The 23,725-nt window shown below is 39.2% G+C and overlaps 2 protein-coding genes, 1 long non-coding RNA gene and 2 other non-coding genes across 5 annotated transcripts; 3 read left to right on the forward strand and 2 right to left on the reverse strand.

Annotated features, from left to right (window-relative positions):
• Positions 1 to 2,293: 2,293 nt before the first annotated feature.
• On the reverse strand, positions 2,294 to 2,400 carry LOC142176950 (small nucleolar RNA R71). Its single transcript, XR_012705744.1, has one exon. It is a non-coding gene; the product is annotated as a small nucleolar RNA R71 (small nucleolar RNA).
• A 2,568-nt stretch (positions 2,401 to 4,968) lies between these two features.
• On the forward strand, positions 4,969 to 5,998 carry LOC142176197 (uncharacterized). Its single transcript, XM_075243313.1, has 3 exons — positions 4,969 to 5,265; positions 5,557 to 5,667; positions 5,729 to 5,998. The coding sequence occupies exons 1-3, from the start codon at positions 4,969 to 4,971 to the stop codon at positions 5,996 to 5,998; spliced, it is 678 nt and encodes a 225-aa protein (XP_075099414.1).
• Positions 5,999 to 16,698: 10,700 nt separating this feature from the next.
• Positions 16,699 to 16,805, reverse strand: LOC142176947 (small nucleolar RNA R71). The gene has a single exon (XR_012705741.1). It is a non-coding gene; the product is annotated as a small nucleolar RNA R71 (small nucleolar RNA).
• A 2,568-nt stretch (positions 16,806 to 19,373) lies between these two features.
• On the forward strand, positions 19,374 to 20,403 carry LOC142176198 (uncharacterized). Its single transcript, XM_075243314.1, has 3 exons — positions 19,374 to 19,670; positions 19,962 to 20,072; positions 20,134 to 20,403. Exons 1-3 carry the CDS (start codon positions 19,374 to 19,376, stop codon positions 20,401 to 20,403), a joined length of 678 nt encoding a protein of 225 aa, XP_075099415.1.
• A 1,310-nt stretch (positions 20,404 to 21,713) lies between these two features.
• LOC142176462 (uncharacterized) lies at positions 21,714 to 23,233 on the forward strand. The gene is made up of 2 exons (XR_012705088.1): positions 21,714 to 21,911; positions 22,612 to 23,233. It is a non-coding gene; the product is annotated as an uncharacterized LOC142176462 (long non-coding RNA).
• Positions 23,234 to 23,725: the final 492 nt, after the last annotated feature.

Here is a 23,725-nt window from a genome sequence, read left to right on the forward strand (position 1 = left end):
GAGACACCCACTCTAAGCTAGTCCCAAATACATAACCAAATAAGCTAATCAACTAGTGCTCCATTAGCACATTAATACTCTAAAAGAAGCACCCTGACGAATCCTTTCCTTGCACATCATGTCCACAAGGGACATCAAATATGAGTCATCCTAAAACCTCCATAAATCATAAAGAAAAATATATATGTCCTCCTCCTCAAGTAATAATTGATCCACCAATGTATCGAAATCCAAAAACTGTAAAAACACATGACCATGTGATCCAATCATCTAGGAGCCCACAATAGCTTCTCCTCCTCAGCTACTATGATCTCGCATTGTTACTAAGCTGAATTTCTCACATGCTCATGTTGCACAAATCATACCACATGCCAAATAATTAGCCCCAAATGCACACTCAAACTCAGATAGTTGCGCCATCACAGTACATGCCTCTAGGTATTCAGCTTAAAGTATGTGTATTTATATGCATATCACCTCTTATTCTACACGAATTTCATTGATTTACATGTGTATTGTAATGATTTATATGTGGCATTCTTATATGTAAGAGTCACTCGAAAGTGATGTGGAACAAAATGGCACGAGTTGGAGAAAAAATAAGAAAAGACAAAAAAGTGACCAGTCATGCGCATAGGCCAGCGCAATGCGTTGCCTGGGACGCAGTAGTCAGATTCAAAATTTTTTGGCTTTCAGCCTAGCACACGGAAAAGGCATCATGCTATTTTGGACACGAAGGCAGGACTTCTCTTATTTCGTGCAGGATAGTTTTGATGGCCCTACATGACGTCGACTCGTATAAAAGGAATTTTAAACCTAATTCGGAGGTTGAGACACTACTTTGAGAGCAAAATACAAGCACAGAACACTCAGGAACAAGATTAGCTATTTTTCTTCAGTCTTCTTAGTATTTTCAACCATTCAAACACCTGTGAAATTGTTTAATACTATCATGAGTTGCTAAGACCCATTAGTTCTGAGGTTGTGATTTCGCCTTGAATATTATTATTTGACATTAACTTCTCCTTGATTATAATTTTCTATTACATTGTTGTTTCTTCAATTTTGTGTTAAATTGCTTGATTGTCTGGCCAATAGTCAAGTTCTATCAACTATCTGAATTATACTTGGGAAAGCTACATTTAGATTAGAAAAGAATTGAAGAGGGAAAAATCTTAACTCTAATGTGGGGGAGGGGTGGATTTGTAGTTAGGATAGGAATATACCTAATCACTATGGTAAATTGAATATCATGATATTAATTCAATCTTTAAAGATTAGTTTCATAGTAATATAGGCATTAATCTATTTTGGGTAAGCGACTAGTAATTCTGGATAAAACTACCAGTACACTTCACTCAATTAATTAAAAACCATAAGAAAATTGCATGAAAAGGGGAGTTAGCTAGGATACAATAGGATTGATGAATCGATCACAGCCCCAAAATGTTCGTCTCTATTGATTTTTCAACACAACCAACATTTTGTTTGATGAGTTAGATAATTGTTAACTTTATTGCTTACTTGTTAATAAAATAAATCAACCTTGATCTACTTGACTGAATAACAATTGGAGTTGAAATTAGTAGGTAGTTAAACACTAGTCTCTATGGATTCGACACTTGTCGATCACTTATATTTGCGGTGCATTTGGGAGCAACAGGTTTTTGGCACCATTACTGAAGACTTGACTATTGACCACTTTATTAGCTTTATATTTTGTTGTTAATTCTGTTAATACAAGCACTTCTTATTGGTTGCTACAATCTTAGGAACTTTTTTTGAATGCGAAGTGTTAGGAGCCAAGATAGACTTCACGGCTTTGACCAAAAATCTGAGAGAATATTTCACATAAGGTTGAGAGAATCAAGGGACACAAATAATCTTCAGGCACTTGTTCAACTACATGTGGAGATGGCAGATGGGAAACCATTATCGGTACACGAGGTGGCGATGCCTAGCATTGCTAATGTCACCTTTAGCATCGTGAAACCCAGAATCACTAGGCACTTTGAGCTTAAATAGACCATAATCCTACTGTTACATGTAAAGGGGCAATTCATGGGTCTACCAAATGAGGATCCGCAGTAAAACATTCTAAGCTTCTTTGGAATTAGGGATACTTATATCACAAATGGAGTCACATCAAACTATGTGAGGCTCACACTATTCCCTTTCTCTCTGTTGGGCAAGGGAAGAGATGGTTGAAGGCGGAACCCGCTAACTCTATTACATCATGGAATGATCTGGTTCATAAATTCTTAACACAGTTTTTCCTTCAGGCAAAACTACAAAAATTAGAAGTGAGATAGTCATTTTTAAACTGAAAGAGGGCGAGTCCTTATATTATGCTTGGGAGAGGTTCAAGAGAATACTTTTAGATTGTCCTCATTATAATCAAACTAATGAGGTATTGGTTCATACCTTCATAGAAAAGCTACACCCGGAGAGTAATATCATGGTATATCCTGCAACTAGTGGTAAAGTGTTGGAGAAAATTTTTGATGAAATTTATGGATTATTAAATAAATTCTCCAAAAGTAATCCCGATTTGCAAGGAGAAATGAGTAGACATATAGTCCACTAAATTATGGGGGTCCTTGTGATAGATGTTGTTTAAGAATTATCGGCACAGTTTGCCACATTGGCCAGTGAGTTTAAAATAATGGCCATGGTTCTCAATAAATAGTTGTTCAACTAGTTCACAAGTACAAGCATTTTGTGAAGATTATGGAAAGGGCCACACGAGTGATCTATACCTAGCAAATACAGTGTCAGTATGCTTTGTAGGTAATGCAAATTGAGCCTATGAAACCTAGTATTGGAACACCTAGAATTTAAACCGGAGGAACCACCCAAACTTCTCATGGGGTGAAAATCAAGGTACTCATAATCAATACATGCCACAAGCTCTTGAACAGTAATATCGACAAGCACAGGTTAAACAACCAACAAGTTAATTTGGCAATATTGAGGAGATGTTAAAGAAGATAATGTCCGACAATTTGAATCAAATAACATCCATTCAGAATTAAATTACAGCTATTCTGAATCTAGAGCAAAAAATGGAGCAACTTGCTAGTGCCCAAAACACTTGGCTAGTGGGACCCTTCAAAGTGACACCGAGGAAAATCCTAAAGCTCATGTTATTGCTGTGACATTATGAAATGAAAGATAGTTAGTGGAAGTGCCCTCCAAAAAGAGAAAACAAGTCACTTTTGTTACAAACTCGATCAATGTAGAAAATAAGGTACCATAATAGATTGTAGAAGAAAGGTTGGCAAAAGAGGGGATGGAAAAGCCACCATCATCTATAGTATCTAAGCCACCTCCCACAGTCCTACAAAGATTACGAAAAATTAAGGACATGCTTACAAGAAATTCTTGGACATTACGAGACAAGTACACATCAATATTCAGTTGGTAGACATCTTGTAGGATGTAACCAAATATGCAAAATATATCAAAAACATTGTGGCAGATAAAAGAAGTTAGCCAAGTTCGAACTCCGGTACTCACGAAAGAATATAGTTCACGAATTCAAAGCAAGCCAACTCAGAAGTTGAAGGATCCAGGGAGTTTTACTATTCAGATCTCGATTGGTAAGCACAAAGTCGGGCGAGACTTGTGTGATCTTGGTGCGAGCATAAATTTGATGCCATTATTTATGTTAAAGAAATTGGGATTGAGCGAGCCTTAACCCACCATAATGATATTGCAATCGGCAGATCAATCCATTGGTAGCCTAGAAGGGGTGATTGAAGATGTGTTAGTCCAAGTGTAGTATTTTATATTCTTTATTGATTTCATTATTTTTGACTATGAGCCCGATCAACAATTCTCATTTACTTTGGGACATCCATTCTTAGCCACAACTTGAGCTATTAATAATTTTTGTGTTGGGAAAATGACAATGAGAGTGGGTTGATCGGATAGAGATTTTCAATATTTATAAAGCCCTCAAGTTTCCAGTCCACTAAGAAGAGTTATCCATGATTTCTATGGTGGAAAATGATGTAACCTCAATGATCCCTTATATGAGCCCCACAAACACCTATCCATGATTTCTATGGTTGAAAATGATATGACCTCAATGATGCCTTATATGAGCCCCACATACCCCCTTGAACGAGTTTTATTAGAGGATGAAAATGAAAGTGAAGATGAGTTGGTGGAAGAGATTGAGAAAGTCCTTAACTTGTCTTGCAAGTATGTTGATGGTCTTGGAAGATTTGAGGAGTTAGATCGATCAGTGACATTGGCTCTTCCTAAACCATCTATTGAAGAAGCCCCAAAACTGGGCCTCAAGCCTCTACTAGCGCACTTACTCTATGCTTACTTAGGAAGTGCTGAAACACCACTAGTGATTACCTCATCTAGCTTGACTACTTTGCAAGAAGAAATGCAGCATAATTGCTTTCTGAGCACAAGCGGGCTTGGGGGAACAATTGTTGATATCAAGGGAATAAATCAATCATTTTGAATGCATAAAGTTTTTATGAAATACGGAAACCTCCCAAGTGTTGAGCAATAAAGGAGGTTGAATCCCATCATGAAAGAGGTCACGAAGAAGGAGATAATCAAACAGCTTGATCCGGGTATCATCTTCCCTATTTCTGATAGTAATTAGGTAAGTCCAATGCAATGTGTGCCTAAAAAGGGCGGGATGATTGTAGCATAGAATGATAAAAATGAGATAATTCCTAATCGCACTATGACGGGGTGGAGAGTCCGCATTGAATATAAAAGGCTCAACAAAGCAACATGCAATGATTATTTCCCACTCCTATTCATTGGCAACATGTTGGACATTTTGGATGGACATGAGCACTACTGCTTCCTTGATGGATATTCAGGGTAAAACCATATTATTATAGCCCCAACGAAACAGGACCTTATGGTATTTATGCTTTCAAGTGAATGCCATTTTGTCTTTCATATGCACCGCCCACTTTCCAGAGGTGTATGATGGCTATTTTCACTGATGGGGTTGAAACTTTTGTAGAAGTCTTCACGGATGACTTATTAATATTTGGGTCTTCTTATGATTATTGTTTGAAAAATTTGGCCAATGTTCTAGAGCAATGTGAAGAAACGATTTCGGTGTTAAATTGGGAAAAGTTCCACTTCACAGTGCAAGAGGACATTGTTTTGGGCCATATAGTCTCAAGTAGCGACATTGAAGTTCATAAGACGAAGGTGGATCCAGTTGCAAAATTTCCACCACCCATTTCAATGAAGGGTGTCAGGAGTTTCTTGGGATATGTAGGTTTTTATAGATGCTTCATTACTGATTTTTCTATAATAAATACTCCTTTGTGTAGGTTGCTCGAAAAGGATGTGACATTCAAATATGATGAGGCATGTCTGAAGGCGTTTGATGAACTGAAATAGAAGTTGGTGGCTACACCAATTATTGTAGCATATGATTGGTCATTGTCGTTTGAACTCATGTATGATGAAAGTGACCATGCTATTGGAGTATTGTTGGGCTAGAGAAGAGACAATATATTTTACTCCATATACTATGCGAGTAAGGCTCATGATGATTCACAGGTAAATTACCCCACCACTAAGAACGAGTTTTTTGCAGTTTTGTGGGCATTCGAGAAATTTTTAGCCTACTTGGTGGGAACAAAAGTCATAGTCTACAATGGTGGCAACCAGGTATCTGTTTTCAAAAAATGAATCCAAAGCTAGATTGATGCGTTGGATTTTATTTTTGTAGGAATTTGACGTAGACATACAAGATCAAAAGGGCATAGAAAACCAAGTTTTCGACCATATGTCTTTGCTACACATCGAAGAAGGTGGACAAATTAAGGAGACATTCCCTGATAAGCAACTTGTTTCCATCAACCATGATCCTGCCCTGTGGTACGGATATTATGTGAACTATCTTGTAACTGGAGTTTTCCCTCCTAAAATACAGGCTGAGGCTAGGAAGAGGTTCCTGAATAATGTGAATATTTACTACTGGAATGAGCCATTCTTGTAAAGGAAGTGCACGGTTAAGTTGGTGAGGAGGTGCATTCCTGAAAAAGGAGGTGAAACAAGTGTTATACGATTGTCATGCCTCACCTTATGGAGGTTATCATGGAGGCGATAGGACAACAACAAAGGTGTCGTAGTCGAAGTTTTATTAGCCAACATTATTCAAAGATGCATATGATTTTGTTAAGAAGTGTGACCAATGCCAAAGAACAAGTACAATCAGGAGAAGGCATGTGATTCCTTTGACTAATACCCTTGATGTGGAGATTCTTTTATGTGTTGAACCATTCCCATTGTCAAGAGGTAACAAGTACAACTTGCTTGTTGTGGACTATGTGTCCAAATGGGTGGAGGCTATTGCATTTTCGACCTATGATGCCAAGGTGGTGGCCACTTTTGTGAAAAAGAGCATATTTTTAGAGGTTTGGAATTCCACATGCTTTGATTAGTGATGAACGAGCACATTTTTGTAATCGATTGTTGAATAATCTTCTAGACAAATATGGGGTCCGCCATAGACTCTCTACTACGTATCATCCGCAAACAAGTGGACAAGCTACAGTGTCAAATAGAGAAATAAAGCAAATACTAGAGAAAATAGTGAGTGTGAATAGGAAGGATTGGGAAGAAAAGTTAGATGATGTCTTAGGGGCATATAGAACTCCATACAAAACACCATTCAGGCTACACACTCATGAAAATGCAAAGCTTTACAAAGAGAAAACCAAGAGATAGTATGACAGACGTATAAAAACTTGTCCCTTGGAATTCCAGGCTCATGTTGTTCCCCGGAAAGTTAAAGTTGAGGTGGCCCTGGTTCGTTTGAGATGGTGAAAGTCACCGCATATGGTGCAATCGAGTTGTGCGCTTTAAATAGAGAAAGACAATTTTTGGTGAATGGAAAAAAGGTCAAGCACTATTGGGAGGTGTTATTGATTGTCAGAAGATAAAAGTGATGCTTGCTGATGAGTAGGTGAGGCGCTACGTCATATCGCGACTTTAAATCAGGTGATTGATGGGAGACAATCAAATTTTTATTACTTTCTAAGGTTTATTTTTTTTCTTTGAGTTAGAGTATGGTAGCGTTTTATTTTCTTTGTAATCGTAGAAATGGTCGGTAGGAGTGGCATTGGAACATGCAAGTGATGTACAAAATGTTCGGGCGGAACAGTAAGTTATTACAAAACCAAAAAAAATGACAAAAAAAGGAGGGCGGCCTAGCGTCCAGGCCAATGCTTTACACTACCCTAATGCCGGGTCCATAAGAGATTTCCTAGCGCAGTGCATTGCGCAAATCTAGTTCCGAAGTAAGTATTTCAAAAAAAAATTATTTAATTTTTTTTCTTTTAACTCAATGAACCAGACTCGTATAGCCATTTCCACTCACAAGCTAACCCATTCCCACCACCCTTTACTCTTTCCAGTTTAATTGAACACAATAACCCTAAACCCTTCTTTCTCACTCTCTCTCCCCTCTCTCTCTCTCAATTTCTTAGTTCCCTCTCTCCATGTATGTTCCTTTCCTCTTTTATTTTGTTTTTTATTTTCATTTACTTGTTTTTGTGTTTCTCTCCCTTCCCCATTCCCCCATTGTTTTGCCCTAACGTTAGGTTCCCTACCCCGAATTCCCCTAGTAAACACTTGATTTGCTATGGTGGGTAATGCGAATATGGAAAATTTAGTTGATGTAGTAGTTGTGTTACAATTCCCACTGCCACATTCAAATTTGGGAGAGTAAATTGCTACCTTATAGTTGAATTGTGATGACCACACTTGATGCCCACCACATGTTTGATGAATTTCTGAGTGACAAATTATTTGTTGGTGAAGTCTTAATAGTCGAGCATTTATGTATGGTGTTTCGGGATAAGTGTGGGGTATTTTGGGGTGGATTGATATCGCCCGATGATTGTTAGGTATGAATCCCATAACCGCCCTACCAAATTTTTTATATATATCTTGTATGTTGTATTGCATGACATATTTTAAGATAGGTTAGTGTAAAATATTACTTCTTAGTAATTGTAGGCAGCACTTCTCACTCTTGAATTCCTAAATGGACCCATTATGATCTATTCGTATAATTGCTTTGATAAGGTGTGTGATATGGACATATGTTAGAGCGGTGTGGAGAAGTCTTAAGTACTTATTGCATCTGTTTAGAAACACTTGTGGATTTGTTACATAACATATGTGAATATTTTTTATAGGACCTTTGGTTCTAAGTGTGGGGTCACCTTAGACTTTCACTTTGACCTTAAGAGAATTTCCAGATCATTTCTCACATATGAGGTGATTGGTTTGTAGGCTGCAATGCCTTGTGATGGTTCGTGAAAATAAAAGGGTGGGGAGAAGTCCTCCACTACTGTTCCCCCTCCCAAGAAGCGTAAGCAATGCAAAGGCTCTTCTAGGAAAGCTAAAATCAAGCAAGTTGATGAGCGGTCCGGCAACACACATTTGGGACTGCGACCTAAGTTGAAATTGGTTCTTGAGGATGCTATCAAATGCTACAGCTCATTCATTCCATATGAGACGTATGTCTTGGAAATGGAGATCAATGTGACTGCTTTGGAAAAGACTTCCCAGAGGTGTTGGAGCGGTTGAAATGCTTGAATAAGGAAATATTTCTAGAGCGTCCTAGACATACAAACTTGAGCAAGGTGAAGGAGTTGCATGCAAATTGGAATGATAATAGGCATAAGTTTTGGGTAAGAGGAAAAAAGGTACCACTTGACAGAGAGTCTTTGTGCAAATTTCTAGGGGTCGACTGTCCGAACCCGAAGATTTTGATAATTTTTGGGAAAACACCAACATACAAGGTCATTCATCATACTCTTTGTATTACATCTCACGATTTTCGTACGTTAAATATTTCGTTTTTCGGTTAACTGATGTAGACTCGGGATGAGATCATCTTGACGTTAACGTACTTACTCTATTTAAAATTAGCGATAAATAAATGTTATGAAGGATAAAGGGGCACACGGATTAACGAAAATGAGTTTCGTTGGGAGTAGCCTATTTGGAATAAAATACGGGTCGAGTGATAATACCCGATAATTATGAACTAGTACCATATCGGGTACCATATGGTCACGGTAGTATAATAAATAAAGTATATATAAAGTATATTCAAATAAATAGAATTTTATGTAATTTGGGGCAATATTTAAATTCTGCGGGTAATTGATTAATTACCGGGTAACAGAATATTACTCAGTTAACTAATAAGCGGACAAAATTTAATCAATTACGCCAAGAGAACATGGCAGCCCCCTTTTTAAGTATAAGGTGATTCATTACTCACCTTTACCTGTGTCACAAGCTAATTTACAAAGTCTTGGTCTTATCAAATAACGATTGGTGACCATTTAGAATTGATAAGCTCAATTCATTCAAGATAAAACAACAATATACCTTCCGTCCTAAGACCAAAACGTGAGGAAGCAGAAGCAAATCATTTCAATTCTAAACAATTTTCATCCAAGCCTCACTCCAAATCAGATCAATTCGTTCCAAAATTTTAGGAACCAGAAACAAATTTCGTCCGTGAATCTTTAAGGAGTAGTGTCAAATTTCGTTCAATCAACGAAGGTTTTCCAACGGAATATTATACGGAGTTTTCCCTACTCTAGGTATGTTAAGGCTCAGCCCTTATTTCATTTTGCATGTTCTCGTCATTATACAAGTTTGATAATGAGGCATAAAGAAAAAAATTCATATCCCGGAATTTACATATATTTTGCTAGTCTCGCAAATTACATATATTTTCCTAGTTTTGTAAGTTACCATATTCTTCTTATCGAGACTGCATATTCAATTGAGTTTTTCTTCTTCCAGTCAGGAGAGCAGAGAATTTACATGTTTACTGTGAAAATGGTAAGAACAATTAAATTTGTAAATGGTATTCTAAAAATACGTGATCTATTCTCGAGCTAGTTGTTAGAGAAGTTGATGCTAATAATATAGAATATAATGATGAAAAGTTAGCTAAAACGAGATAGTAATTGAATTGTAGGGCCTGCTGCCCGGGTATAGGTCGGATCGATGAAGGACGTCGGGGTCGAGCTCGAGGTATCGAGGATAGTCGGGAATGGGATAACAATTGACTATATAATTAATCAAGCCTCTTTATGGTCAATACTAAGGTGTACGATGAACAAGTAAAAATACGATGAATATCGAGGTGGCCTCGGGCGAGAACAAATAAGTTAGAAAGAAAAGAGAGAGAGAGAGAGAGAGAGAGAGAGAGAGAGAGAGAGATTATTGCACTTATAGAGAAATGGAGCAACATCAATCCTCCTTACAAAGTAACGGTGATCCCCTTTACATAAGAGAGGAATCCACTATGGTACAGAGCGTGTTAGTCGTAAAGGTATGGAGACAAGATGGCTAGACATGACATCTTGAAAAATAGGCCCGGATAGACCAACCATGTCAAGTTAAGCCGCGTGCCTTGGGGACTTCCCTCTCGCCTGTCATAGCTTGCTATGCCTGTCAAAACACGATACCCTTAGGATCGATATATACATATATATGTCAAGCCTCAACCTCGGTTCCAAGCTTCTAGGGATGCGACCGCGAGATGGTTCTATGATGAGGGGAATCAGGCCCCCGGATTCGCCGTATACAAATAGTCTCCGTGTTTCTTAGAGTGAAGGCAACGAGAAACGATAAGAAACGATTTTGACCCTTGCTTCCTCTGGTGCCCATACGACCAACTACAAGGTATTAAGGCGCATTATATGCACCGTTCCTGCAGATTTCGACATTGACTACGACGGTGGGCTTCCTTCAATATGCCTAGGATGCTTTTATAAATACTTGTTTCTTCTCTTTTGGGCTCCATCTTGCGCTCAAAACCCCTAGTGAGGTCCATTTCTCCGCATTCTCCTCTTTCTTTAGGGACGCAATCCCCTTTTTCTTCTTTTCTCATATTTCTACAAGGATGACGAATATTACCACTTCTGCTTCCAGGAGGCTGCGGGCTCATCCTCTTCGCTTTTCTCTCGAGGTGAGGTGGTCACTCTTCCCCGTGCTGAGGAGTGTTTTCCGGGACCCTTTGTGATGATATCAGATTTTAGGGTCGAAAGACCCTCCTCGAAGTTAGGGCGCCGCGAGCCTATAACTCGGTACATTAGTTCTATAACGGACATCAAAAGAGTGAAGGCGGATTGCTGCTGGGAAGATACTATGCTCGTGGAGATCCCCGCTCGGGATGAAGATGTTACGGCTCATAAAGCCAACTTTTTGAGTGTGTATACCAACCTATTCTCTTTGGGGCCGATGGGGCCTTCCTCTCTCTTGATTGACCCCGTGATTCTCGACTTCTGTCGGAGTTATCAGGTGACTCTAGGTCAAGTCCACCCTTCATTCTGGCACGTGGTTTATATGATCAGGCATTATTCGAGTATGAAAGAGGGGATGCCCTTTACCTTGAACCACTTGCTTTGGATGTATAGCCCTCATCTGCTTCGTAGAGGCTTAGTCAAGATTTGCTGTCGAGCTTCGAGGTCCCTTTTTGCTCCCACCGAGGAATTCGAGGATGATGCATGGTTAAGACGATTTGTTCGAGTGAGGACGTCTGATCTGATTCCAGCGGAAAAGATGCCATTCCCTGAGAAATGGAACGCTGGGTGTAAGTAGATGTGGTGCTTTTGCCCTTTGTTTCTAACTTTTCTTCATGCATCTGACTCTGTCTTTCTTGTTTTTTTAGCCGCTGTGATCTACCCCAGTGCGGTGCCGGACCTTCAAAATTAGGTGTGGGATTTATTCCAAGCCCGGTGGGAGGCCGGGGGCCCTAGTAGGTCTTGAGTCTTGATGCACCTATGCATTTTGATGTAACTTGATATCAATAGCTTTCCCTGTATCGTGCATTTAACATCTGCATTTTTGCAGACCTGGGAGGAACCCTACTGGTAAGGGAGGTGCCGTCCATTGGAGGGGACACTTAGATGTATGGCGAGGATAGGAAATGGCAGGAGAGCCTACTGTTTGAGCCGTTGGAGCCCAAGAAGATCAGAATGGAGGATTCCAAGGTCAACCCATTGGCCCTAGTATCCGAGGCAACGGGAAATCCTTGTACTGAGGGTGAGGGAGAAAGCAGCTTTTTGCCACCCTGTTAAGAGTTTTTGGGGCCAATTGATCCTCGGGTCGTGGGTACAGATGCTTCTGGACAGGGGTCTAGTACTAGCGCGGCTTATATTCGTGGCGGCGAGGCAATGGATGGTGTATCGAGCACTGACCTTGAACTGAGAGGTGGCCGGAGTTCTCCCCGAACTGGGACGCCCTTGACAGGCAGTTTAGAGGGGCCTCGAGTTGGGTCTCGGGATGAACAGAGGATGGAGATCCATATTAACCCTGTTAGCCCATTGGATATTGTTGTTTCTCCAAAGGGGGATATCCTTCCATCTTCTGGAATGCAATAGGAGTCTTGTGAGGAGCTTTTCGTGTCGAGCGCACTAGCCAAGGGTGGAGACGCACTTGGGAGCCCGTGATAATCCTTGAGGGTAGTTCCGAGGTTGATGCCTCATCTATTTTTGGCGAGATGGGCAGACTTTGCGAGCGGGCAACTTCATCTAGCCTTGTTTGCTGCTTCGGGATGCTCCGTGCTTTATCTCATTGACTTTTTTATATGGTTTCAGGCCGAGGCGCTTTATAACCAGGCCCTCGCCCAGTGTCAGGATGAGGTGAGTTGTCGTAAGCGCTAGAAAGCTCTTTTCACCGAACAGGTTATCTAACCTTTGCTTCTGCTATCATTTGAGCCCTTGTAAAATCTCATCGCTTTTAACTCTTCATGCCTCGATCTATGCAGTTTGAGAAGCAAAATGCCCTGATATGAGGGGAGCTTCGGGCCAGGGAAGCTGAAATCTCCGAGCTTAGCTGGCGTGTGAGCGAGGTGTCTTCTGAAAGGGACAACCTTGGGGAGAAAGTTACCTTGATTGAGCGCCAGCTTCAGGGTGCGAGGGAGGATAGCGACAAGTATAAGAGCCTTCATTCTGAGCTGGTGGCCGCATTGCTCCATATCAAAGTTGAGGCCGAGGCGCTTGTATCCTCGCATGGGGAAGAAGCGGTTGTTGCAGATTCCTGCATTGAGAGGGCGTTTGAGGGGGATGGCCTAAATTTTCCTCGAACCGTGAGTCATGCTTGGTTGTTTTCCCGAGGGCTAGCCGTCAAGGGTGTGTTGGAAGGCAGCTCGAGCGGGGTCAAAAATGGGGGTGGATCCCCGGAGAGGGGGGATGCTGTCGAGAAAAGTCCATCGGGGGATCTGTAATCGCCTGGACGTGACCTTTTAGGCCGTTGGTTTTGGCAATAGATTAGGATCTGTTGTTTTTCCCGGTCGATCTCCCTGTTTGTTGTTCAGTCCTTTTTAATTTGGAGCCCCGATGTAGATCTACAATTGCATAATAGTTATGTGGTCTGCAAACTGGACCGCATAATGGCCCTCCAGAACAGGGCATTTCTACTTCATTCTTTGACAATCTTGCGGTCCACATACCAATTATGCGGTCGCATAATGGACCGTAGAACCTCCTTCCGAAATTTATCATGCTCATTTTGCGATGGGATGTGCAGCCCGCAAAATGGTTTTGGGCCGCATAATGGGTCGCATAATGGTCCTCAAAATTGGCAAATCTTTCTGCTTCAATACGCAGCCGATCGGCAGCCCACAAACTAGTTTTGCAAACTTTTTCCTTCAGCTCCTCGACGCACTAAGAAACTCCAAAAGTCCATACCGCACCCTTAAATCTCATAAATTCTGAATGACAAGTAGAATAAGGGCTCATCATTTAAAAACCTTTCACTTAACTCATCTCATGAGAAAATCACAACAAGCAACAAACTTCCCTTAACTGTAGAAGACACCAAATCTCAAGTCATGGTCTAAACCACCATAATTCTTTCGGGATCCATTTGCAAAAAACAAAGCTATTAGAATTGAGTTCCTATAAATCAACCAAATCATGCATGCCAAGCCTGCAAGTAAAGCCAAAAAGCAGTTGTATGGTCTTATCATATCAAAGGAACTGATCATTTACCTTACTATATTAATCCAAGCCTATGCTAAACTGACCTCACTCCTTTAGATTTCCTCTTGACTTGCAATCAAAATTACACCTCTCTTTACCAACACATAATGGATCTCAATCAACACTCGTCCCAAGTGACCCCAAATCACAAGACCACATCATCCCAATACCCATAACCATTTTATACCTTTTATGCATTCATTAGTACCTCTAACTGATACGCACATTCCGAAGAGACCTTATGCGAATCTAAGGTAGTTTCTTCCATCTCTCTAACATTATTTTGCAAACCCTATAATGATATTGAAATATTCCAAGTTTTTTTACAATCCGCTACGAAACCCATTCCTTAAATCTTGAACCCGCAAGAACCGTTGTTGAGAGACACACACTCTAAGCTAGTCCCAAATACATAACCAAATAAGCTAATCAACTAGTGCTCCATTAGCACATTAATACTCTAAAAGAAGCACCCTGACGAATCCTTTCCTTGCACATCATGTCCACAAGGGACATCAAATATGAGTCATCCTAAAACCTCCATAAATCATAAAGAAAAATATATATGTCCTCCTCCTCAAGTAATAATTGATCCACCAATGTATCGAAATCCAAAAACTGTAAAAACACATGACCATGTGATCCAATCATCTAGGAGCCCACAATAGCTTCTCCTCCTCAGCTACTATGATCTCGCATTGTTACTAAGCTGAATTTCTCACATGCTCATGTTGCACAAATCATACCACATGCCAAATAATTAGCCCCAAATGCACACTCAAACTCAGATAGTTGCGCCATCACAGTACATGCCTCTAGGTATTCAGCTTAAAGTATGTGTATTTATATGCATATCACCTCTTATTCTACACGAATTTCATTGATTTACATGTGTATTGTAATGATTTATATGTGGCATTCTTATATGTAAGAGTCACTCGAAAGTGATGTGGAATAAAATGGCACGAGTTGGAGAAAAAATAAGAAAAGACAAAAAAGTGACCAGTCATGCGCATAGGCCAGCGCAATGCGCTGCCTGGGACGCAGTAGTCAGATTCAAAATTTTTTGGCTTTCAGCCTAGCGCACGGAAAAGGCATCATGCTATTTTGGACACGAAGGCAGGACTTCTCTTATTTCGTGCAGGATAGTTTTGATGGCCCTACATGACGTCGACTCGTATAAAAGGAATTTTAAACCTAATTCGGAGGTGGAGACACTACTTTGAGAGCAAAATACAAGCACAGAACACTCAGGAACAAGATTATCTATATTTCTTCAGTCTTCTTAGTATTTTCAACCATTCAAACACCTGTGAAATTGTTTAATACTATCATGAGTTGCTAAGACCCATTAGTTCTGAGGTTGTGATTTCGCCTTGAATATTATTATTTGACATTAACTTCTCCTTGATTATAATTTTCTATTACATTGTTGTTTCTTCAATTTTGTGTTAAATTGCTTGATTGTCTGGCCAATAGTCAAGTTCTATCAACTATCTGAATTATACTTGGGAAAGCTACATTTAGATTAGAAAGGAATTGAAGAGGGAAAAATCTTAACTCTAATGTGGGGGAGGGGTGGATTTGTAGTTAGGATAGGAATATACCTAATCACTATGGTAAATTGAATATCATGATATTAATTCAATCTTTAAAGATTAGTTTCATAGTAATATAGGCATTAATCTATTTTGGGTAAGCGACTAGTAATTCTGGATAAAACTACCAGTACACTTCACTCAATTAATTAAAAACCATAAGAAAATTGCATGAAAAGGGGAGTTAGCTAGGATACAATAGGATTGATGAATCGATCACAACCCCAAAATGTTCGTCTCTATTGATTTTTCAACACAACCAACATTTTGTTTGATGAGTTAGATAATTGTTAACTTTATTGCTTACTTGTTAATAAAATAAATCAACCTTGATCTGCTTGACTGAATAACAATTGGAGTTGAAATTAGTAGGTAGTTAAACACTAGTCTCTATGGATTCGACACTTGTCGATCACTTATATTTGCGGTGCATTTGGGAGCAACAAGTTTTTGGCACCATTGCTGAAGACTTGACTATTGACCACTTTATTAGCTTTATCTTTTGTTGTTAATTCTGTTAATACAAGCACTTCTTATTGGTTGCTACAATCTTAGGAACTTTTTTTGAATGCGAAGTGTTAGGAGCCAAGATAGACTTCACGGCTTTGACCAAAAATCTGAGAGAATATTTCACATAAGGTTGAGAGAATCAAGGGACACAAATAATCTTCAGGCACTTGTTCAACTACATGTGGAGATGGCAGATGGGAAACCATTATCGGTACACGAGGTGGCGATGCCTAGCATTGCTAATGTCACCTTTAGCATCGTGAAACCCAGAATCACTAGGCACTTTGAGCTTAAATAGACCATAATCCTACTGTTACATGTAAAGGGGCAATTCATGGGTCTACCAAATGAGGATCCGCAGTAAAACATTCTAAGCTTCTTTGGAATTAGGGATACTTATATCACAAATGGAGTCACATCAAACTATGTGAGGCTCACACTATTCCCTTTCTCTCTGTTGGGCAAGGGAAGAGATGGTTGAAGGCGGAACCCGCTAACTCTATTACATCATGGAATGATCTGGTTCATAAATTCTTAACACAGTTTTTCCTTCAGGCAAAACTACAAAAATTAGAAGTGAGATAGTCATTTTTAAACTGAAAGAGGGTGAGTCCTTATATTATGCTTGGGAGAGGTTCAAGAGAATACTTTTAGATTGTCCTCATTATAATCAAACTAATGAGGTATTGGTTCATACCTTCATAGAAAGGCTACACCTGGAGAGTAATATCATGGTATATCCTGCAACTAGTGGTAAAGTGTTGGAGAAAATTTTTGATGAAATTTATGGATTATTAAATAAATTCTCCAAAAGTAATCCTGATTTGCAAGGAGAAATGAGTAGACATATAGTCCACTAAATTATGGGGGTCCTTGTGATAGATGTTGTTTAAGAATTATCGGCACAGTTTGCCACATTGGCCAGTGAGTTTAAAATAATGGCCATGGTTTTCAATAAATAGTTGTTCAACTAGTTCACAAGTACAAGCATTTTGTGAAGATTATGGAAAGGGCCACACGAGTGATCTATACCTAGCAAATACAGTGTCAGTATGCTTTGTAGGTAATGCAAATTGAGCCTATGAAACCTAGTATTGGAACACCTAGAATTTAAACCGGAGGAACCACCCAAACTTCTCATGGGGTGAAAATCAAGGTACTCATAATCAATACATGCCACAAGCTCTTGAACAGTAATATCGACAAGCACAGGTTAAACAACCAACAAATTAATTGGGCAATATTGAGGAGATGTTAAAGAAGATAATGTCCAACAATTTGAATCAAATAACATCCATTCAGAATTAAATTACAGCTATTCTGAATCTAGAGCGAAAAATGGAGCAACTTGCTAGTGTCCAAAACACTTGGCTAGTGGGACCCTTCAAAGTGACACCGAGGAAAATCCTAAAGCTCATGTTATTGCTGTGACATTATGAAATGAAAGATAGTTAGTGGAAGTGCCCTCCAAAAAGAGAAAACAAGTCACTTTTGTTACAAACTCGATCAATGTAGAAAATAAGGTACCATAATAGATTGTAGAAGAAGGGTTGGCAAAAGAGGGGATGGAAAAGCCACCATCATCTATAGTATCTAAGCCACCTCCCACAGTCCTACATAGATTACGAAAAATTAAGGACATGCTTACAAGAAATTCTTGGACATTACGAGACAAGTACACATCAATATTCAGTTGGTAGACATCTTGTAGGATGTAACCAAATATGCAAAATATATCAAAAACATTGTGGCAGATAAAAGAAGATAGCCAAGTTCGAACTTCGGTACTCACGAAAGAATATAGTTCACGAATTCAAAGCAAGCCAACTCAGAAGTTGAAGGATCCAGGGAGTTTTACTATTCAGATCTCGATTGGTAAGCACAAAGTCGGGCGAGACTTGTGTGATCTTGGTGCGAGCATAAATTTGATGCCATTATTTATGTTAAAGAAATTGGGATTGGGCGAGCCTTAACCCACCATAATGATATTGCAATCGGCAGATCAATCCATTGGTAGCCTAGAAGGGGTGATTGAAGATGTGTTAGTCCAAGTGTAGTATTTTATATTCTTTATTGATTTCATTATTTTTGACTATGAGCCCGATCAACAATTCTCATTTACTTTGGGACATCCATTCTTAGCCACAACTTGAGCTATTAATAATTTTTGTGTTGGGAAAATGACAATGAGAGTGGGTTGATCGGATAGAGATTTTCAATATTTATAAAGCCCTCAAGTTTCCAGTCCACTAAGAAGAGTTATCCATGATTTCTATGGTGGAAAATGATGTAACCTCAATGATCCCTTATATGAGCCCCACAAACACCTATCCATGATTTCTATGGTTGAAAATGATATGACCTCAATGATGCCTTATATGAGCCCCACATACCCCCTTGAACGAGTTTTATTAGAGGATGAAAATGAAAGTGAAGATGAGTTGGTGGAAGAGATTGAGAAAGTCCTTAACTTGTCTTGCAAGTATGTTGATGGTCTTGGAAGATTTGAGGAGTTAGATCGATCAGTGACATTGGCTCTTCCTAAACCATCTATTGATTAAGCCCCAAAACTGGGCCTCAAGCCTCTACTAGCGCACTTACTCTATGCTTACTTAGGAAGTGCTGAAAAACCACTAGTGATTACCTCATCTAGCTTGACTACTTTGCAAGAAGAAATGCAGCATAATTGCTTCCTGAGCACAAGCGGGCTTGGGGGAACAATTGTTGATGTCAAGGGAATAAATCAATCATTTTGAATGCATAAAGTTTTTTTGAAATACGGAAACCTCCCAAGTATTGAGCAATAAAGGAGGTTGAATCCCATCATGAAAGAGGTCACGAAGAAGGAGATAATCAAACGGCTTGATCCGGGTATCATCTTCCCTATTTCTGATAGTAATTAGGTAAGTCCAATGCAATGTGTGCCTAAAAAGGGCGGGATGATTGTAGCATAGAATGATAAAAATGAGATAATTCCTAATCGCACTATGAAGGGGTGGAGAGTCTGCATTGAATATAAAAGGCTCAACAAAGCAACATGCAATGATTATTTCCCACTCCTATTCATTGGCAACATGTTGGACATTTTGGATGGACATGAGCACTACTGCTTCCTTGATGGATATTCAGGGTAAAACCATATTATTATAGCCCCAACGGAACAGGACCTTATGGTATTTATGCTTTCAAGTGAATGCCATTTTGTCTTTCATATGCACCGCCCACTTTCCAGAGGTGTATGATGGCTATTTTCACTGATGGGGTTGAAACTTTTGTAGAAGTCTTCACGGATGACTTATTAATATTTGGGTCTTCTTATGATTATTGTTTGAAAAATTTGGCCAATGTTCTAGAGCAATGTGAAGAAACAATTTCGGTGTTAAATTGGGAAAAGTTCCACTTCACAGTGCAAGAGGACATTGTTTTGGGCCATATAGTCTCAAGTAGCGACATTGAAGTTCATAAGACGAAGGTGGATCCAGTTGCAAAATTTCCACCACCCATTTCAATGAAGGGTGTTAGGAGTTTCTTGGGATATGTAGGTTTTTATAGATGCTTCATTACTGATTTTTCTATAATAAATACTCCTTTGTGTAGGTTGCTCGAAAAGGATGTGACATTCAAATATGATGAGGCATGTCTGAAGGCGTTTGATGAACTGAAATAGAAGTTGGTGGCTACACCAATTATTGTAGCATATGATTGGTCATTGTCGTTTGAACTCATGTATGATGAAAGTGACCATGCTATTGGAGTATTGTTGGGCTAGAGAAGAGACAATATATTTTACTCCATATACTATGCGAGTAAGGCTCATGATGATTCACAGGTAAATTACCCCACCACTAAGAACGAGTTTTTTGCAGTTTTGTGGGCATTCGAGAAATTTTTAGCCTACTTGGTGGGAACAAAAGTCATAGTCTACAATGGTGGCAACCAGGTATCTGTTTTCAAAAAATGAATCCAAAGCTAGATTGATGCGTTGGATTTTATTTTTGTAGGAATTTGACGTAGACATACAAGATCAAAAGGGCATAGAAAACCAAGTTTTCGACCATATGTCTTTGCTACACATCGAAGAAGGTGGACAAATTAAGGAGACATTCCCTGATAAGCAACTTGTTTCCATCACCCATGATCCTGCCCTGTGGTACAGATATTATGTGAACTATCTTGTAACTGGAGTTTTCCCTCCTAAAATACAGGCTGAGGCTAGGAAGAGGTTCCTGAATAATGTGAATATTTACTACTGGAATGAGCCATTCTTGTAAAGGAAGTGCACGGTTAAGTTGGTGAGGAGGTGCATTCCTGAAAAAGGAGGTGAAACAAGTGTTATACGATTGTCATGCCTCACCTTATGGAGGTTATCATGGAGGCGATAGGACAACAACAAAGGTGTCGTAGTCGAAGTTTTATTAGCCAACATTATTCAAAGATGCATATGATTTTGTTAAGAAGTGTGACCAATGCCAAAGAACAAGTACAATCAGGAGAAGGCATGTGATTCCTTTGACTAATACCCTTGATGTGGAGATTCTTTTATGTGTTGAACCATTCCCATTGTCAAGAGGTAACAAGTACAACTTGCTTGTTGTGGACTATGTGTCCAAATGGGTGGAGGCTATTGCATTTTCGACCTATGATGCCAAGGTGGTGGCCACTTTTGTGAAAAAGAGCATATTTTTAGAGGTTTGGAATTCCACATGCTTTGATTAGTGATGAACGAGCACATTTTTGTAATAGATTGTTGAATAATCTTCTAGACAAATATGGGGTCCGCCATAGACTCTCTACTACGTATCATCCGCAAACAAGTGGACAAGCTACAGTGTCAAATAGAGAAATAAAGCAAATACTAGAGAAAATAGTGAGTGTGAATAGGAAGGATTGGGAAGAAAAGTTAGATGATGTCTTAGGGGCATATAGAACTCCATACAAAACACCATTCAGGCTACACACTCATGAAAATGCAAAGCTTTACAAAGAGAAAACCAAGAGATAGTATGACAGACGTATAAAAACTTGTCCCTTGGAATTCCAGGCTCATGTTGTTCCCCGGAAAGTTAAAATTGAGGTGGCCCGGGTTCGTTTGAGATGGTGAAAGTCACCGCATATGGTGCAATCGAGTTGCGCGCTTTAAATAGAGAACGACAATTTTTGGTGAATGGAAAAAAGGTCAAGCACTATTGGGAGGTGTTATTGATTGTCAGAAGATAAAAGTGATGCTTGCTGATGAGTAGGTGAGGCGCTACGTCATATCGCGACTTTAAATCAGGTGATTGATGGGAGACAATCAAATTTTTATTACTTTCTAAGGTTTATTTTTTTTCTTTGAGTTAGAGTATGGTAGCGTTTTATTTTCTTTGTAATCGTAGAAATGGTCGGTAGGAGTGGCATTGGAACATGCAAGTGATGTACAAAATGTTCGGGCGGAACAGTAAGTTATTACAAAACCAAAAAAAAATGACAAAAAAAGGAGGGCGGCCTAGCGTCCAGGCCAATGCTTTACACTACCCTAATGCCGGGTCCATAAGCGATTTCCTAGCGCAGTGCATTGCGCAAATCTAGTTCCGAAGTAAGTATTTCAAAAAAAAAATTATTTAATTTTTTTTCTTTTAACTCATTGAACCAGACTCGTATAGCCATTTCCACTCACAAGCTAACCCATTCCCACCACCCTTTACTCTTTCCAATTTAATTGAACACAATAACCCTAAACCCTTCTTTCCCACTCTCTCTCCCCTCTCTCTCTCTCAATTTCTTAGTTCTCTCTCTCCATGTATGTTCCTTTCCTCTTTTATTTTGTTTTTTATTTTCATTTACTTGTTTTTGTGTTTCTCTCCCTTCCCCATTCCCCCATTGTTTTGCCCTAACGTTAGGTTCCCTACCCCGAATTCCCCTAGTTAACACTTGATTTGCTATGGTGGGTAATGCGAATATGGAAAATTTAGTTGATGTAGTAGTTGTGTTACAATTCCCACTGCCACATTCAAATTTGGGAGAGTAAATTGATACCTTATAGTTGAATTGTGATGACCACACTTGATGCCCACCACATGTTTGATGAATTTCTGAGTGACAAATTATTTGTTGGTGAAGTCTTAATAGTCGAGCATTTATGTATGGTGTTTCGGGATAAGTGTGGGGTATTTTGGGGTGGATTGATATCGCCCGATGATTGTTAGGTATGAATCCCATAACCGCCCTACCAAATTTTTTATATATATCTTGTATGTTGTATTGCATGACATATTTTAAGATAGGTTAGTGTAAAATATTACTTCTTAGTAATTGTAGGCAGCACTTCTCACTCTTGAATTCCTAAATGGACCCATTATGATCTATTCGTATAATTGCTTTGATAAGGTGTGTGATATGGACATATGTTAGAGCGGTGTGGAGAAGTCTTAAGTACTTATTGCATCTATTTAGAAACACTTGTGGATTTGTTACATAACATATGTGAATATTTTTTATAGGACCTTTGGTTCTAAGTGTGGGGTCACCTTAGACTTTCACTTTGACCTTAAGAGAATTTCCAGATCATTTCTCACATATGAGGTGATTGGTTTGTAGGCTGCAATGCCTTGTGATGGTTCGTGAAAATAAAAGGGTGGGGAGAAGTCCTCCACTACTGTTCCCCCTCCCAAGAAGCGTAAGCAATGCAAAGGCTCTTCTAGGAAAGCTAAAATCAAGCAAGTTGATGAGCGGTCCGGCAACACACATTTGGGACTGCGACCTAAGTTGAAATTGGTTCTTGAGGATGCTATCAAATGCTACAGCTCATTCATTCCATATGAGACGTATGTCTTGGAAATGGAGATCAATGTGACTGCTTTGGAAAAGACTTCCTAGAGGTGTTGGAGAGGTTGAAATGCTTGAATAAGGAAATATTTCTAGAGCGTCCTAGACATACAAACTTGAGCAAGGTGAAGGAGTTGCATGCAAATTGGAATGATAATAGGCATAAGTTTTGGGTAAGAGGAAAAAAGGTACCACTTGACAGAGAGTCTTTGTGCAAATTTCTAGGGGTCGACTGTCCGAACCCGAAGATTTTGATAATTTTTGGGAAAACACCAATATACAAGGTCATTCATCATACTCTTTGTATTACATCTCACGATTTTCGTACGTTAAATATTTCGTTTTTCGGTTAACTGATGTAGACTCGGGATGAGATCATCTTGACGTTAACGTACTTACTCTATTTAAAATTAGCGATAAATAAATGTTATGAAGGATAAAGGGGCACACGGATTAACGAAAATGAGTTTCGTTGGGAGTAGCCTATTTGGAATAACATACGGGTCGAGTGATAATACCCGATAATTATGAACTAGTACCATGTCGGGTACCATATGGTCACGGTAGTATAATAAATAAAGTATATATAAAGTATATTCAAATAAATAGAATTTTATGTAATTTGGGGCAATATTTAAATTCTGCGGGTAATTGATTAATTACCGGGTAACAGAATATTACTCAGTTAACTAATAAGCGGACAAAATTTAATCAATTACGCCAAGAGAACATGGCAGCCCCCTTTTTAAGTATAAGGTGATTCATTACTCACCTTTACCTGTGTCACAA

Source organism: Nicotiana tabacum, chromosome 22 (genome assembly GCF_000715075.1).
Source record: "Nicotiana tabacum cultivar K326 chromosome 22, ASM71507v2, whole genome shotgun sequence".
Taxonomy (NCBI): Eukaryota; Viridiplantae; Streptophyta; class Magnoliopsida; order Solanales; family Solanaceae; genus Nicotiana; species Nicotiana tabacum.

Coding starts and splice junctions, on each gene's coding strand:
- LOC142176197 (XM_075243313.1), top strand. CDS start 4,969: ATGGCTATTTTCACTGATGGGGTTGAAACTTTTGTAGAAGTCTTCACG. Junction 5,266..5,556: donor TCAGGAGTTTCTTGGGATAT/GTAGGTTTTTAT, acceptor GATGATTCACAG/GTAAATTACCCCACCACTAA. Junction 5,668..5,728: donor TCTACAATGGTGGCAACCAG/GTATCTGTTTTC, acceptor TTATTTTTGTAG/GAATTTGACGTAGACATACA.
- LOC142176198 (XM_075243314.1), top strand. CDS start 19,374: ATGGCTATTTTCACTGATGGGGTTGAAACTTTTGTAGAAGTCTTCACG. Junction 19,671..19,961: donor TTAGGAGTTTCTTGGGATAT/GTAGGTTTTTAT, acceptor GATGATTCACAG/GTAAATTACCCCACCACTAA. Junction 20,073..20,133: donor TCTACAATGGTGGCAACCAG/GTATCTGTTTTC, acceptor TTATTTTTGTAG/GAATTTGACGTAGACATACA.